Below are 18,391 nucleotides of genomic sequence, written 5' to 3' on the forward strand. Positions count from 1 at the left end.
CATCTTTAGGTGAACAACGTTGGTCATCTGGAATCACACACAGACCATTTGGGGTAAAGACAGCTGACTTTCTCCAAAGGACATCCGTGACCCAGGTGGCCTTTAACAATCTAGAGCAGCACACACAAAGTGCTGGAGGAACTCGGCAAGTCAGGCAGCATTTGTGGAGAGGAATAAACAGTCGACCTTCTGAAAAGTCTTGGCCTAAAATGTCGACTGTTTTTTCACTTCCATCGATGCTGCCTGACCTGCTGAGCTCCTCCAGCATTGTGTGTGCGTTGCTCTGGATTTCCAGTGTCTGCAGAATCTCTTGAGTTTATTGCCAGTCCTTCGTACTCTGTCACTTTCGTTTCAAGGATCAACTTTATTCACCATACACATTTACATAGATTAGGAATTTACAGTGACATGCAACAAAAAACAACATTCAGCCATAATAAAGAATTATATAAAAATAAAGTTGGAGATTAAAGCAAGGATTTAGATAAAATGTTGTTAAATACATAAATACCAGCATGCATTTACAATGTAAACAGCATTATAAAAATGATTTGGAAGTGTTTTCAGTGCAATGCAGTGATGTGGGAGGGTGTGGGGGTGTTAACTAGAATGGTTGATCAGATAACTAACTGCCTGGGGGAAGAAGCTTTTAAAATGGCATGACGTTTTTTTTTGTTTTAATATCCCTATAGTGTTTTCCAGAAAGGAGCTTTTGGAAAATGCAGTTTGCAGGGTGGGTAGTGTCCACAAAGGTTTTCCTGCCTGCTTCTTTATCCTGCACACACATACTGCGGTGATAGCCAATGAGCTTTTGCTGACCAGATGGTCCACTGTCGTTTCCCACCCTCACTGGTAGCGCTCCCTTTGTGTGTACCCTTTCCCCTTTACCGTCCACCTCCGTGTGATGACCTCGGTCATTGTGACTCAGCCGACATCAATAGCCCGTTGTGAAGTGTCTCAGCAGTTGTCCTGTGCAAATTTGCTGTTGAATTTCATCAGCCCCCGTGGCCTGTAGAACTGCCGGGGCCATTTACGCAAACCCTTTGGCAGTGAGTGAGCCGGCCGGCAGTGTTTCTGGATCGGCCAGCTCGTGTTTAATTGTTGAGCCTGGATTGTGCTTCTTCAGTTTCACACACTTTTCCACACCCCCACCCTTGTATTCACCCCCTCTCAACACCCATGTCTTCATGAAGCGATTACCTCCCAGGAAGCAGGAATAATAACAAAAGCACTAAATGCTGGACAGGCCAGGCCAGGTGAGAGTCAGGCTGGGAGCTTCTGTCAAAATTTACACAAGAAAGCACTCCTTGGACACCTGAGTGTGAAAACACTGCATTTGTGTAGCACCTGGAGGTGCTCGAAAGTGCTGTACTGTGACAGAGTTGTCACCGTTCAGAATCAGATTTATTATCACTGACTTGTATGACGTGAATTTTTTTGTTTTGTCGCGGCAGTACAGCGCAAAAACATAAACTTACTATAAATGGCAAAAGCTGCCATAATGAAGAGTTGTTCAAGGACTATTCAGAAATCTGGTGGAGGGGACAAAACTGTTCCTAAATTGCTGAGTGTGAGTCTTCTGGCTCCTGTACCTCTTCCCTGATGTAGTAACGAGAAGAGGGTTGTCCTGGATGGTGAGGGTCCTGCCTTCTGGAGACATGGCCTGTTGAAGATGTCCCCAGTGATTGGGAGGATGATGTAGGAAAACCAGCAGGCGCCCTGTACACAAGCTCCTGTGAACAGCAGTGCAGGAATGAATGGGTAACACTTTAGTTACGTGATTGAGACCAGAACTCTGAGGAGAACCTCCCTGCTTTCCTGGAAGTTAAATCCATAGGGTCTTTTCAGCCCTCTTATCATCACTGCCATCAGGAAGGAGGTACAGGAGCCTGAAGACACACAATTAATATTTTAGGGACAGTGTCCACCCTTTGCTATCAGATTCCCGAATAGCCTACGCACACTACCTCAACGTTTCCAGTAAGCTGGCGGCGTGCTCCGGTGCTAGTGGCTTCTACGAGGCCAGCCGAAGATGTTGGAACTGGATGGTGCGGATGGTGTCGCTGTCTGTAACAGAATCAGTGCACGAAGGCGGTGTACAGTAACAGTGAGTGACCGTCATGGTCACTTGTGATCGCAAAATCCTGTTGGCCATCGTTAATGTGGAATGCTGCAAATATGATTTGCTGATTTATTGGTGGGCGGCAGGGGAGCTGTGTGACCTCGGTCGTAGGGAGGACTAAGCCTCGAGCTGTGGAGAGAGGCGTTGGAGACCGTACACTCCACTGGAGTGCCGGGGACAGTGTGGCGCACCGTCCAAATTAGAGTCGACGATCCGATTTCCCCCCCCCCGCCCCAGTGTTCACTTGGCAGAAAACAAGCCGTATTGGGTCCAAATGCAAACTGCTGCATTATTCATTGACTCAGGGTCTTGGACGAGATATTTTTGTGCGACTGTATTTTACTGCTGTCCTGTGTGTGCTATATGTGCCTTGTGCTGTGTCTGACTGCAGGTTTTATGTTTTGTATCTTGGCCCTGAAGGACCACTGTTTTGTCTGGCTGGAATTCAAGGATGGTTGGATGTCAGTTAAACTTGAACTTGGAAGATTTTGGCTCTCGTGTTGCACTATTTATTTACTTTTTATTTATTATTGTAATTAACAGTAATTTTCTGTATTGCATTTTACTGCTGCTGCAAGGTAACAAATTTCACAGCGTAAGTCAGTGATATTACACCTAATTCTGATTCTCTTTCTTTGTGCTTTCAGTCTGAAGATCATGAACAGTCTTCCCAATGATTCAGTGAGGACCATCCTACGTCAATTGACGAGACACCCCTTGCATCTGCTGGACCTGCTGCCCCACAAACGCAGTTACTTGGCAGAGAGAGCCCTCCATCTCCTGGTAGGTTTCTCACCACCCTAAGCTGATTCACCCCTTTATTTCCCTTCTCCACCCTCTCCTCACCTGAGGGGGTAAATTTTAAAAGGAACCTAGGGCCAACTTTATTACTCATAGGGTAATGGGAATGTGGAAAGAGTTGGGTACAATTACAAAGCTGAAAAATCATTTGGGTGTGTTCATGGATGGGGAGGGGTTAGAGGGATGTGGGCCAAATGAAGGCGAATGGGACTGGCTCAGGTAGACAACTTGGGTAGCATGGACAAGTTGGGCTGAAGGGCCTGTATGACTCGATGCATGCCATCTGCTGTTTGTTACGTTCTTGTTATGAGAGTGTTTGCGTGCCATGTGTGTGTTCTGTGTCAAGTGGGTGAAGCCAGTGGCAGCAGAACATTGTGTGTGTGAACAGAGTCTGTGTGCAGAAAATGTCCGTAGGCTGTGTCAGGCCTGGGTTTAACCTATCTACTACAGCTGAGAACTTGAACTGTTGATGCAGTTGACTGTGTTCTTATTGACAGGGAGTTGGAGCTGAGGATGAAATTTCCGGAGAGGTTCTGGACAGCCTGGGACCTCTTGTCGCCTTCATTGAAGAAGAGAAGGTCAAACACATCAACCGGCCGGACCTGCTACTTCGCCTGGATGAGGTCAAAAGTTACTGCATCCCTGAGCAAAATAGGAAGTCATTTGGTTGGCTGTTGACCAAACAAGATGTGCTGGGGTAGGCTTACAAGCAAGGTGTGAACACCTCCTCCCCACCCACCACCTCCCTGTCCCAATCCATTGCATCTGACGGACACAGATGCTGGAAATCTGGATCAACACGTACACATTCTTCATTCCATGGAGTACTGTCTTCTCCAATCAGATTTCTCCTTCCTCAGCCCTTTGCCTTCCCCACCAATAGCTTCCAGATTCCCACTTTATTCTCTTCTCCCTCTCCCACACCCACCTACCTTCTCTTTGTTGTGTGTGTGTGTGTGTGTGTGTGTGTGTGTGTGTGTAATTTTTCAATGATTCCATTCCATTTCTCTGTTCCACTGTGAATGCAGACAAGAAGTTAAATCTCAAGGTTGTATATGACAACATACTGTATATTTTGGCAATTAATTGCAGTGGGACCCTCTGCAATTTGCCTGTGGCCACAATAGGTTTATGGCAGAAACAATCTCAATGGCTCCTCATGTGGCCTTAGATCACCTGGACAATACAAACACCTGTCAGGATGCTGTTCGTTGACTATAGCTTACTGTTCAACACCATTATTCCCACAGTCCTGATTGAAAAGCTGCAGAATCTGGGCCTCTGTACCTTCCTCTGCAATCGGATCCTCGATTTTCTAACCAGAAGACCACAAGCTCTGTGGATTGGTGATAATATCTCCTTCTTGCTGACGATCAACACCAACGCTACAGGGGTGTGTGTGTAGCCTGCTGCTCTACTCTCTGTACACCCATGGTTGTGTGGCTAGGCAGAGCTCAAATGCCATCTATAAGTTTGCTGATGATACAACCATTGTTGGTAGAATCTTAGATGGAGACGAGAGCGTACAGGAGCGAGATATACCAGCTGGTGGAGTGGTGTCACAGCAACAACTTGGCACTCAGCGTCAGCAAGACGAAAGAGCTGATTGTGGACTTCAGGAAGGGTAAGACAAGGAAACACAAATCAGAAGTGGAGAGAGCGAGCGATTTCAAGATCTCTGAGGATCTAACCTGGTCCCAAAATATCAATACAGTTATAAAGAAGGAAAGACGGTGGCTATATTTCATTAGGAATTTGAAGAGATTTGGTTTGACACCCAAAACACTTGACAACCTCTAGATTTATGGTAGAGCGCATTCTGACAGGCTGCATCACTGTCTGGGATGGGGTGGGGGTGGGGTGAGCGTTCTGACAGGCTGCAGCACTGTCTGGGATGGGGTGGGGGTGGGGTGAGCGTTCGGACAGGCTGCATCGCTGTCTGGGATGGGGGTGGGGTGAGCGTTCTGACAGGCTGCATCGCTGTCTGGGATGGGGTGGGGGTGGGGTGAGCGTTCTGACAGGCTGCAGCACTGTCTGGGATGGGGTGGGGGTGGGAGGAACGTTCTGACAGGCTGCATCACTGTCTGGGATGGGGGTGGGGGTGGGGTGAGCGTTCTGACAGGCTGCATCGCTGTCTGGGGTGGGATGGGGGTGGGGTGAGCGTTCTGACTGGCTGCATCACTGTCTGGGATGGGGTGGGGTGAGCGTTCTGACAGGCTGCATCACTGTCTGGGATGGGATGGGGTGGTGGTGGGGTGGGCGTTCTGACAGGCTGCATCACTGTCTGGGATGGGATGGGGGTGGGGTGAGCGTTCTGACAGGCTGCATCACTGTCTGGGATGGGGTGGGGGTGGGGTGAGCGTTCTGACAGGCTGCATCACTGTCTGGGGTGCGGGTGGTGTGAGCGTCCTGACAGGCTGCATCACTGTCTGGGATGGGGTGGGGGTGGGAGGAACGTTCTGACAGGCTGCATCACTGTCTGGGGTGGGGGTGGGGTGAATGTTCTGACAGGCTGCATCACTGTCTGGGATGGGGGTGGGGGTGGGGTGAGCGTTCTGACAGGCTGCATCACTGTCTGGGGTGGGGTGGGGGTGGGGTGAGCGTTCTGACAGGCTGCATCACTGTCTGGGATGGGGGTGGGGGTGGGGTGAGCGTTCTGACAGGCTGCATCACTGTCTGGGATGGGGTGGGGGTGGGGTGAGTGTTCTGACAGGCTGCATCACTGTCTGGGATGGGGGTGGGGTGAGCATTCTGACAGGCTGCATCACTGTCTGGGATGGGGGTGGGGGTGGGGTGAGCGTTCTGACAGGCTGCATCACTGTCTGGGGTGGGGTGGGGGTGGGGTGAGCGTTCTGACAGGCTGCATCACTGTCTGGGATGGGGTGGGGGTGGGGTGAGCGTTCTGACAGGCTGCATCACTGTCTGGGATGGGGTGGGGGTGGGGTGAGCGTTCTGACAGGCTGCATCATTGTCTGGGGTGGGGGTGGGGTGAGCGTTCTGACAGGCTGCATCACTGTCTGGGATGGGGTGGGGGTGGGGTGAGCGTTCTGACAGGCTGCATCACTGTCTGGGATGGGGTGGGGGTGGGGTGAGTGTTCTGACAGGCTGCATCACTGTCTGGGATGGGATGGGGTGGGGGTGGGGTGAGCGTTCTGACAGGCTGCATCACTGTCTGGGATGGGGTGGGGGTGGGGTGAGCGTTCTGACAGGCTGCATCACTGTCTGGGATGGGGTGGGGGTGGGGTGAGTGTTCTGACAGGCTGCATCACTGTCTGGGGTGGGGGTGGGGTGAGCGTTCTGACAGGCTGCATCACTGTCTGGGATGGGGTGGGGGTGGGGTGAGTGTTCTGACAGGCTGCATCACTGTCTGGGATGGGATGGGGTGGGGGTGGGGTGAGCGTTCTGACAGGCTGCATCACTGTCTGGGGTGGGGTGGGGGTGGGGTGAGCGTCCTGACAGGCTGCATCACTGTCTGGGATGGGGTGGGGGTGGGAGGAACGTTCTGACAGGCTGCATCGCTGTCTGGGATGGGGTGGGGGTGGGAGGAACGTTCTGACAGGCTGCATCACTGTCTGGGATGGGGTGGGGGTGGGGGTGAGTGTTCTGACAGGCTGCATCACTGTCTGGGATGGGGTGGGGGTGGGGTGAGCGTCCTGACAGGCTGCATCACTGTCTGGGGTGGGGGTGGGGTGAGCGTTCTGACAGGCTGCATCGCTGTCTGGGATGGGGTGGGGGTGGGAGGAACGTTCTGACAGGCTGCATCACTGTCTGGGATGGGGTGGGGGTGGGGTGGGCGTTCTGACAGGCTGCATCACTGTCTGGGATGGGGTGGGGGTGGGGTGAACGTTCTGACAGGCTGCATCGCTGTCTGGGATGGGGTGGGGGTGGGAGGAACGTTCTGACAGGCTGCATCACTGTCTGGGATGGGGTGGGGGTGGGGTGGGCGTTCTGACAGGCTGCATCGCTGTCTGGGATGGGGTGGGGGTGGGGTGAGTGTTCTGACAGGCTGCATCACTGTCTGGGATGGGGTGGGGGTGGGGTGCCACTGCACAGGACTGAAAGAAGCAACAGGAAGTTGTAAAATTAATCATCTCCATCTTGGATACTAGCCTCCGTAGTATCCAAGATATCTTCAAGCAGTGATACCTCAGAAAGGTGGCATCTATTACTGAGGACCTCAATCACCCTTTTCTCACTGTTACCATCAGGTAGGAGGTACAGAAGCCTGAAGGCACACACTCAATGATTCAGGAACAGCTTCTTCCCCTCTGTCATCCAATTCCTAAATGGACATTGAACCTGTGAACACTACCTCACTTTTTTCGATATAATATTTCTGTTTTTGCACTATTTTTAATTTAACTATTTAATGTACATATACTCACTGTAACTGGTTTCTCTTTCTATACTATCATGTATTGCATTGAACTGCTGCTGCTAAGTTAACAAATTTCACGCCACATGCTGGTGATAATAAACCTGATTCTGATTCTAAATTTAGTTTTGAACTTTGAACTCCACCTCACCTGCATTCACCTGTTTGTACTCCTCTCTTTCCCTGATCATTTTATTTCTGGTTTCTGCCTCTTTCCTTTCAAGATTAAAGTTTGTTTAATGCCGTTTCTTGTACACGAGTGTAGAGGGGAACAAAATAATGGATCCAGTGCAGCACAAAAAAACACACAGAGAAGGAACACAATAGTAAAAGAATACACAATAAATACGAATGCATCAGATTGTTTGTATACTTAGGTTGATTGTATGTCTGTGAAGTGACGCTAGACCAGTCCTGAAGAAGGGTCTCGGCCCAAAAAGCTGACTGTTTATTCCGCTCCATAGATGCTGCCTGACCTGCTGAGTTCCCCTACTATCCTGTGTGTGTTGATGCTACTTGAAGTAATCCTCTCACAACTGAATAGCCTGAGTAACTCATGTCCACAGAGCTGTACGCCGGTGTCTGTTAACATCTTTAAGGTTCAAAATAAATTTACAATAATAAAATCCAGGAAAGATCACACCAAGCTGGCCATTCAACCAGAGTGCAAGAGACAACAAACTGCAAATACAAACAAAATTATAATAATATTTAAATAAGCAATAAATATCAAGAACATGAGGCAAAGAGTCCTTGAAAGTGAACCCACTGGCTGTGGGAACATTTCAATGATGGGGCGGGTGAAACTATCCCCTTTGGTTCAGGAGCCTGATGGTTGAGGGGTAATAACTGTTCCTGAACCTGGTGATGTGGGACCTGAGGCTCATTGTGGTGAGTGAAGTTATCCACACTGGTTCAGGAGCCTGATGGTTGAGGGGTAATAACTGTTCCTGAACCTGGTGGTGTGGGACCTGAGGCTCATTGTGGTGAGTGAAGTTATCCACACTGGTTCAGGAGCCTGATGGTTGTGGGGTAATAACTGTTCCTGAACCTGGTGATGTGGGACCTGAGGCTCATTGTGGTGAGTGAAGTTATCCACACTGGTTTAGAAGCCTGATGGTTGAGGGGTAATAACTGTTCCTGAACCTGGTGATGTGGGACCTGAGGCTCATTGTGGTGAGTGAAGTTATCCACACTGGTTCAGAAGCCTGATGGTTGAGGGGTAATAACTGTTCCTGAACCTGGTGATGTGGGACCTGAGGCTCATTGTGGTGAGTGAAGTTATCCACACTGGTTCAGAAGCCTGATGGTTGAGGGGTAATAACTGTTCCTGAACCTGGTGATGTGGGACCTGAGGCTCATTGTGGTGAGTGAAGTTATCCACACTGGTTTAGAAGCCTGATGGTTGAGGGGTAATAACTGTTCCTGAACTAGCCAGTGTGAGTCCTAAGGCTTCTGTAGCACCTTCCTGATGGCAGCAGTGAGAAGAAAGCATGTCCTGGATGGTGATGGTCCCTGATAATGTATGCTGCTCTCCTGTGACAACACCTTGTGCACAATGGTGGGGAGGACTTCACTCATGATGGTCTGGGTCATTTCCACAACGATTGCAGGGTTTTCTGTTTAAGAGCATTGATGTTTCCGTACCAGGCTGTGATGCAGCCAGTCATTATACTCTCCACTACACATCCGTAGAAGCTTGACAAAGTTTTAAATGTCATGCCAAAACTCTACGAACTCCTAAGTAAGTAGAGGCACTAATGTGCTGGGCCCAGGACAGGTCTTCTGAAATACCATGGAGTTTAAATTTTCTGACCTTTTCCATCTCTGATTCTCTAATGAGAACTGGCATATGGACATCTGGTTTTCTCCTCCTGAACTCAATAATCAGTCCCACTCAGCCAGATTTTCAATCTCCCTCCTATATGCTGATTCATCACCACCTTCAGCCAGCGACACTGGCGTCATCAGCAAACTTGAATACGGCATTGGAGCTGTGGTTAGCCACGCAGTCATAAATGTAAAGCGAGAAGAGCAGAGGGCTAAGTACACATCCCTATGCTGACAGAGAGAGTGGGGGAGATGTTGTTGCCAATCCAACCTGTCTGCGTTCTACAAGTGAGGAAATCAAGGATCCAATCGCACAAGAAGATACTGAGGCCATGGACTTGAAGCTTATTGATTAGTTTTGAGCTGATGATGGTGTTGAATGCTGAGCTGTAGTTGATAAAGAGCATCCTGATGTGTGCATCGTTGCTGTCCGGAGGTACCGAGGTTGAGTGAAGAGCCTATGAGATGACGTCTGCTGTGGACCTGTTGCTCTGATGGGAAAATTGGAGTGGATACAAATCGCTTCTCAGGCAGGAGTTGATATGTGTCATCGTCAAACTCTCAAAACATTTCATCACTGAGGATGTAAGCACTACTGGATGACGGTCATTGAGACAGATCACCATGATCTTCTTGGGCACCTCCGTAATTGAAGCTTTCTTGAAGTAGGTGAGTACCTCAGACTGCCAAAGCAAGTGGTTAAAGATTTCAGTGGAAACTCCGGTCTTTCGTACTTGGCTTGGTAACCCATCTGGGCGAGATGCTCACACATCAGCCTCAGAGACTGAAATCACCGGGTTATCAGGGGCTGGGCGAGTTTCTGATGGTTCCTCAATGTTTTGAGGTTCGACGTGTTGTGCTTTCGGAGATGCTGTTCTGCACATCATGTTTGTAACGCGGTTGTTTGAGATACTGCCACCTCTTGTCGGCTTGAGCCTGTCTGGCCATTCTCCTCTGGCCTCTCTCATTAACAAGGTTTTTTCGCTCACAGAACTGCCACTCAATGGATGTTTTTTGGGGGTTTTTTTGCACCATTCTCTGCAAATTCTAGAGACTGTTGAGCGTGAAAATTCCAGGAAATCAGCAGTTTCGGAGATAAACTATCCAGTCTGACGCCAACAATCATTCCACAGTCAACGTCACTTAGATCACATTTTTCCCCCATTCTGATGTTTGGTCTGAAAACCATGTCTGCATGTATTGAGCTGCTGTCACATGACTGGCTGAGTAGATACTTGCATTAACGAGCAGGTGGCCACTGAGTGTATGTCACTGTAATCTACCTTGCGATTCACTTTATTGCAGGCACTTGCAGGAAAATAAGGAAATAAAACAGAATTTATGAAAAACTATACATAAGCAAAGGTGGAAAAACAGCCAATTTGCAATAGAAGAGAAACTGTGTAAATAAAAAATACATAAGTAATACTGAGAACAGGAGCTGTGGAGTCCTTGAAAGTGGGAATTATCAGGATGTGGAATTAGATCATCATTGTGATGAGTGAAGTTATCCACGCAGGTTCAGGGCCCTGATGGTTGTAGAGCCTCCTGCCCGATGGTAGTAGTGAAAAGAGACCCTGGCCTGGATGGTGGGGGTTCTGATGATGGATGCTGCTTTCTTTTGGCAGCGCTCCTTGTAAATGTACTCAATTATTAGTAAGGAAACAATCTGCATTTCTGTGGCTGTTTTAGCATGACAGGACAGCCCAAGGTGCTTCACGTGAGTAAAAGCACCTAGTATTTTCAGTAAACTAACTAAATTGTACACTGAACTGCACACGATATTCGGGCATTTGACCCGCTAAAGAGCAAGGTGATCTTAACGGAGAAAAGGCATGAGAGACAAGCATTAGGGAGGGAGTGCTAGAGGCAACTGACAATAATTACAAGCAGTGATGAAATTACATTTGGGGATGAATACGAGGCGAGGATTGGAGGGGAGATGAGGATGTAGGGCTGGAGGAGATTGTAAGGAGGTGAGATCATGGATAGATTTGTCTAATGAAATGTGAATTTTGTTTCATTTATTCTACAGGGATACTTCAGGCTGGAGTGTACAGCAGATAGAATACATAGGTAGACTTGTCTTCACCCTTCCACCTGAGGATATACACAGGCTGCCAAAGGTAGGGATGAAGGAGAGGGAAAAAGGACATCTTGAGGAAGCCCTATAAATTACACTCAGTTGTAAAGGAGTGGAACCCATTCTGATCTTCTGCTGCTGTAGAAGGCCGACTTGTTGTGCTTTCAGAGATACTCTATAGCACACCACTGTTGTAACGTGTGGTTGGGTTACTGTTGCCTTCCTATCAGCTTGAACTAGTCTGGCCTGTTGTGCATGGAAGTCCCTGGAGTTCAGCAGCTTCTCAGATACTCAAACCACCCTGTCTGGCACCAACAATCATTCTACACTCAAAAATCACTTAAATCACATTTCTTGCCCATTCTGATGTTTGGTCTGAACAACAACTGAACCTCTTCACCATGTCTGCATGCTTTTATACATTGAGTTGCTGTCACATGATAGGCTGATTAGATATTTGCATTAATGAGCAGGTGTACCTAATAAAGTGGGCACTGAGTTCATTTCTGTATTAGTATTAGACATACAGTAAACTCCACCAACTTAATCATTTGTTCCTCTATTTTGATTAGCAACGCATGCATTTAAGGATCCTTGTCCCTGTTTTTAACCCTTCACTGGTCTTGTGTTGTGCCCCACCCTATTGCTGTAATCTCCTCCAGTTGCCCAGCCCTCTGAGGCTTGCTGTAGCTCATTCCATCTTCCCAGTGTCCCACTAGCTGCTTTCATCCCTGGGAATTCCCATAGTTCCATCCCTAAAGCCCTTCAATTCTCTCTTTAGCCGCTCTTATAAACACAAAAAAAAACCACACAGGAATAGTAGACCACGACCCTTCAAACCTATTCCAATGGCTTGTGCCTCTGACAGCCAAGTCTAACTCATGGCCTTCACGTGTGGCTTAGCTACTAAACCCAGCTGCCTACACTGGCCTCAATCTTTCTTCTGTGTTAAATCCTCAGGTCCCTGGTCTGAAGGGATGCCTCTGTTGGTCAGGGTTGACCATGAATGTTGTGTCTTAGCTGTCAGTAGTGTCAGCTCCAGACTTTCCATCAGGGTTTACTTCCCTATGAGTTGGAATAGCTGCAAGGCAGTGGAGATTTGAGATCAGAGCTTTCCTTCTCCTTGATGAGCTGCCAAACTTGGCTAATGAGTCTCATCTGCCTGAAAAGCTTGTTTAAGGTGTCAGTAACCTGGCTTTGCTCCTTCTGTCAGTAGAAATAGTTCCACTGGGTTAAGTAGCTGAGCCACCTGTGAAGGCCAGGAGCTGTACGATTGTCAGAGGCACATGCCATTGGGAGCAATTAACAGGTAGTGGGGGCTTGTCTTCACTACTCCTTTCACCTCCCTCCCCAACTATGACATCTTTAAGCAACCTCCCCAATCTATCTCTTCTTTAAATACCCGCTCATCCAGCCTCCTGGGAGAAGAAATGGTTACACAGCCCCATCTATCTCTTCTTTAAATACCCGCTCATCCAGCCTCCTGGGAGAAGAAATGGTTAGACAGCCCCATCTATCTCTTCTTTAAATACCCTGCTAATCCAGCCTCCTGGGACAAGAAATGGTTATACAGCCCCATCTATCTTGTAACTGTGTTCTCTGGTTCGTGGCTCTTTCACTAATGGAAATATTTCTTCGTCTGCCTACATGGCTTCTTAAGACCCAATGCTTTGAAAAGATCTCTACTTATTCGTTTAGACTTTGGACAGCACAGATCTACTTTTTAGCTGAATGTGATGGGACAACCCTGTCATCCCAGGAATTCACCTGATGAACCTCTTCTGGTCTGGGGCAGAGGTTGACAGTGATGAATGGGGTTGGTGAGATGGAGTGAGGGTAAAGGGTGGGTCAGGGGTAAAAGGGAGAGATAGGGGCAGGGTAAAATGGGTTGTTGGGCATGGATATTAACAGGTAGTGTAGGGGGTAAAGGCAGTGTTTGTGGTGGGGCAGGGGTTTAACGTGCATGTGGTTGAGGAGTGCAGAGACATTTAGAGGTGGAGGTGATCTGGGGGGAATAGTGTAAAGGGTGAGGTGCAAGGGACTGGGCATAGATGGATAGTAGAGGGGTAGAGAGAAAGTGGAGAGGTGGTTGTGGGGGGTGTTAGCGGTGTGGCTAAAGTCTGGGTTTGGGAGAAGGTTTCCTCATCCTCTTTGCCACCACATCCTCTCCAAAGTCAGTTCTTCTGGATTGCTGCATTCTTCTGGAGATTCTGGTGGAGGTATCAGAGATAGCTGTGGGCTATGTGCTGGCAGAAGGGATTAGCTGCCACTGTGGGAAAAGTTGTCAGACCACCATGTCACTGAGCTCTCTGTAACAGTTCAGAATTTCACCGGTGTGTTCCTGAGGTTGTGCCGGGGTCTACAGTAGTGGCGGGTCAGGACAGGATCTTGTATTGCTTCCTCTCATTTCCCTACCGTGCTCCTGGTAGGTGGTGCTGACCCCCGAGACGGTGGAGATGGTGCTGAGCAGCGAGCGACGCTGGGGGCTGAGCCTAGTGGGCAGGCTGTGCCGGGGGCAGCAGAGTCTCTCGGACCGCACCTCCCTCCTCAGCAAGAAGCAGAGCCTGGCAGTGAACGCCGTCAAGAGCATCGTGAAGAGGCGGAGAGGTCAGCCTGGGTACCCCTGCACCAGCAGTAGGGTCGGGGATTGGGGTGTGAGTAACAGGGCTGGTCCTTCTACAGTGATCTCCAGTGCTGGGAAAACCTGCCAGTGCTTAGCGTCTGGTCTGAAGTCTGGTTGAAGTGTGCCGGCCCATCAAATATGACGTGGATGTCGGGGAACAAGGTTACACTTCTAGCCTATCCCTAAATGGGACAGTGGGCCGAACAACATCCATCACCCGATATGGTCCATGTGAAAGTTCCCCATAAGGCTGTTCGGAATGTCTATATTTCCTTATGCCATTCAGCCCATCTGAAATGCTGGCTCACTGACTATCCCATTCCTCGGCAAATTTTCTGTGGCTCCCACCTCTCCCACAACCCCCGTCCCCCCATCGGCTGCCCCCTGCTCTCACACTGTCGGCTGCCACTCTCCTCCACCCCCCTCCCCCGTCAGCTGCCCCCTGTCGGCTGTCCTCCCCCAACCCCCCCATTGGCTACTCCCTTCCCCTCTTTGGCTGCCCTCCCCTCCTGTCTGTCAGCTGCTTCGATCCCACTAAATGCCTCCCCCAATTCCCATCAATTCTTCTCCACCCTCCATTCCTATCAACCACCCCTCCCCCTTCCCCGATTCTTCCATTTGCCTACTCGAGGGCCAAGTAGGAGCAGCCCATTGGCTGGGCAGCACTTTGAGGGTGGGGGTTGGGGGGGTAAGGGTGTTGGAGTCAGGATTCGGAGCCAGAGATAGTGAATGACTGGCAGTATATTTCCAAGTTGGGGTGGGGGTGGGACGGGGTGGGGGGGGGGGTCTGTGGTCGTAACCCCTGCACCCACTGCCCTGGTCCTTTGCAATGGCAGGACTGTTTCCTTTGCTTCCACCTAGAGGGCGTCCCTGACTGCATTGACATCAAAGCAACGTTCCCTGCTGCTTGGAGCTCTGGCCAGCTCACCGGGATGACGGACAGCGAGTTTGCTGACTGTTTGGAAGTTCTCTCCGGCGACCCGGACCTGTCTGCGGAGCAGCGGAGGATACTGGTGACCAAGGCCAAGAACGTGAGTCTGCGTGTCACCCAGAGCAGGACCGGTGTTTGTTAGAGGACAGGGGTGCTGGTGGATTGTGGGGGTCACTAAGGTTGTCATAGTCAGAGGGTTGTGGGTCTATGTCTCAAATAGCCTCTGACAACCATGTCCAGCTCCTGAACTTCACGTGTGGTTTAGTGACCAAGTCCGGTGGAAGCACTTCAACTGACAGGAGAAGAGGCCAAGGCATATTACCGGTGCTTTAAAACCAGTCGCTCTGGGCGGTGGGGCTCATCAAGAGCAGAAGGAAAACTCTGATCTCAAAGCTCCGCTGCCTTGCAGCTAAACCCACTCATGGGGAGTAAACCCCGAGGAAAAATCTGGAGCTGGAGTCCCTTTGTTGAGTTCGACACTGGCTGGCAACTCCTGCGAAGCCGCTGGTGCCAAATTGTATTGGTCTTTGCCTTTCCTTTGGCTTCATCACCTGCGTGGAGAGAGCGAGCCTGCTGCATGGGCAACAGCTCACTCTCCATATCGTACTGTCCTGGCTTGTGTGCTGGCTTGCCTACAACATCCAGGACACAACATTCATGGTTGACTTTCACTGGTGTATTGTGGAAGGTGGGGCAGAGGAAGGATGATGAGTTGTTCTCTGGGAGGGGGAGAGTTGGGTGGGTTGAATCAGGGTGAGGGGGCAGTGGTGATAAGTTGAGAACTGGGGTTGTGAGTGGGGATGAGGTGAGCAAAAGCCAGGATAAGGAAGGGAGTGAGGTGGGATGATGAGTGATGGACAGGGAGACAGGCTCAGTAGCGTAAGAGAGTGGATGAGGTGCGGGATGTGAGCCATTTACTTTATTTATTTAGAGATACAGTGTGGAAAAGGCACTTTCAACCCTTTGAGCCGCACTGCCCAGCAGCCCACTGATTTAACCCTAACCTAATCACGGGACAATTTTCAACGGTATGTCTTCGGACTGTGAGAGAAAACCAGAGCACCCGTAGGATACCCACGTGCACACGGGAAGGATTGTGCATACTTGCTTGAATTGAACTCTGAACTGTGGTTCCCCGAGCTGGAATGGTGTTTCATTAACCAACTACACTACAGTGGTGCCCCATAGTCGTGTTGGAGGAGGGAGACGGGGCGGGCATCTGAGGCCCCCGTTGGTCGGGGGTGACCATGGTCCTAGCTGTCTAGATTGTTGGTGCAGGGTGCCAGTGCACGAGCCAGGACGGTACGATATGGAGAGCAAGCTGTTGTCCATTCAGCAGGCTTCTCCACTCCATGTAGCTGATGAATGCAAAGGAACAGAGACTGATACAGTTTGGTAGCAGGGGCATCGCAGGAGCTGCCAGGCAGTGGAGGTTTGAGATCAGAGTTTACCTTCTAGATGAGTGCCAACCACGGCTGATGAGCCCCATCTGTCTGGGCGTGGGGATTGGGCGTCAGGTATCTAGACTCACTTCGTTTGAAAATGTGGAGTCCACAGTCCCACTCTATCCTTCTCCCACTATAGGCAAGTTTATTCCTATCTTTAATATGTCATTAATTGTAAGCTCCACCAAATCAGGAATTCATATATTCCTCTGGATCTATCCTGCTTTGTTTTAATCCAAACCCAGTTCTTCCCGATCATATCAATTTACAATTAGGTTTTTTTTGGTCTTGAGCACATTGAAACGTACAGTGAAATGCGTTGTTTGTGTCAGCAACCGACACGGTCCGAGGATGTGCTGGGGGAAGCTTGCAAGCATTACCGTCCATCTGTGCCAAGATAACCTCCCCACAATTTATTAATCCTAATGTGGGAGGAAAGTGGGGTACCCAGAGGAAGCACGTAGTCATAGGGAGAATGTATACACTGCTCATAGACAGGGACAGGATTGAACCCAGATCACTGATGTCCCCTCTCTGATCCCACTTGATCAGCTTCTTCCCCCTGTCCCCATCTTAATGAATTCTAGGCCAGACATGTCATCAACTGCTCTGTGCGACCTCTGCTCCATGCTCATTCCTTTACCTTGGAGTCTTCACCCCTTTCTTCCATCCCAAATTCCTGATCCACTTGGACCTCTCCCTCTGGCTTCTTAGCCTCAGTAGATCTGTTGACCACCCTGATGTTTCCTGTCCCCTCGCGTGCTCTGATCTACCCCCCTCTGAACCCTGAAGGTGTCCACTCACGACGGGCAAAATGCTGGAAATGGTAGATTGTGTGTTTCCTGCACTCTCAGAACTCAAACATTTCTTTGCTTGAGCTGCCAGTTGCCACCCTGCTCACACTTTCACAGAGTTCATCACTGGTTCTTCCCTTCCCTTCCTTGATCCCCCAATCTTCATCTCAGGGATAGACTAGCCTCAAATATCTAGTATGAACCCACAGTCACCCACGACCATCTCAGCTCTTTATCACACCCAGTCTCCTGTAAGAATTCCACTCCATTCTCCTGGTTCCTCCATCTCCATCATTCTTGCTCTGTTGGTGAGTCTTCCCATGCAGGTGCCTCTTTCTTTCTTCCCGAACCACGACTTTCCTCTACACCATCGCTAATAAAGTCTTTGACCGAATGGTGAATTCCACAGCCTCAGGGAACTTGCTCTTTCTTTTCTGCCTGGGTCAGAATGGATCAGGTCACTGTGTAATGTCTGATGAGTGGGATTAATGTGGATGTGAGGGTCAGCCTCAGCATGCTGGGCTGAAGGGCCTATTTCAGTGCTGTGTGACTCCAGTGAGGATGTCTGGTCTGACGGATGATCAGGTGGGCATATTTTCGAGCTAACGTTGAGCATTGCAACAGACCCGAGAAGCAAAGCTGCTTCCCCTGGGAGCAGAGAAGGTTTGATGCAATGGTTCCAGATCATGGCCGTAGAGTAAAGATGGTAGCCCTGGTAAGCCTAATGTTACTATAGTTCCAGAGATTGGCAATCCAGATTTAATTCCCACCACTGTCTCTAACGAGGTTGTTCCTTCTCCCTGTGACCACGTGTGATTCATCCGACATTCCAAAGAAGTGTGGATTAAGGTTAGTAGACGTGGGCATGCCACGTTGATGCCAGAAGCCTGGCGACATATGCGGGCAGCCCCCAGCATATCCTCACAGATCTGACTTGATGTAAACGACGCATTTCACTGTATGTTTCAAAGGATCTTGGGCCAAGATCTTTAATCTGGACTGGAATGGAAGAGGGCTAATTCCTTTCCATTGATGCTACCTGGCCTGCTAAGTTTCTCCAGCATTTTGTGTGTGTTGCTCTGGATGGTCAGCATCTGCAGGATCTCTTGTGTTTGTAATAACGTGCAGTTCTCTGTAGCACAATCTCAGGCAAATTCCTCTCCCAAAGGCGTCAGGCGAGCTGTGATGGGCAGAATGGCCTCTTTTGGCATTGTAGGATTCAGTGATTCTGTAAAGAGTGAGAATAATTGGGACAAAGGTGTTGGTGCAGACTGATCGAAGTTCAAGGTAAATTTACTATCGAAGTATTTGTATGTCACCGTATACTATCTGGAGACTCATTTCCTTGCTGCATGTGCAGGAAAATAAAGAAACACAACAGAATTTA

At 49.4% G+C, this 18,391-nt stretch overlaps 1 protein-coding gene across 1 annotated transcript in view; it reads left to right on the forward strand.

The window, feature by feature from the left end:
* The window catches only part of LOC140714511 (stereocilin), a 109,587-nt gene that overhangs the window by 60,223 nt on the left and 30,973 nt on the right, over nucleotides 1-18,391 (forward strand). Inside the window, exons 18-22 of the mRNA XM_073025805.1 lie at nucleotides 2,770-2,905; nucleotides 3,421-3,620; nucleotides 11,164-11,254; nucleotides 13,641-13,818; nucleotides 14,696-14,865. Of these exons, the coding sequence (XP_072881906.1) occupies nucleotides 2,770-2,905; nucleotides 3,421-3,620; nucleotides 11,164-11,254; nucleotides 13,641-13,818; nucleotides 14,696-14,865 (775 nt within the window). The remainder of the gene's footprint in view (nucleotides 1-2,769; nucleotides 2,906-3,420; nucleotides 3,621-11,163; nucleotides 11,255-13,640; nucleotides 13,819-14,695; nucleotides 14,866-18,391) is intronic.

Source organism: Hemitrygon akajei, chromosome 21 (assembly GCF_048418815.1).
Source record: "Hemitrygon akajei chromosome 21, sHemAka1.3, whole genome shotgun sequence".
Taxonomy (NCBI): Eukaryota; Metazoa; Chordata; class Chondrichthyes; order Myliobatiformes; family Dasyatidae; genus Hemitrygon; species Hemitrygon akajei.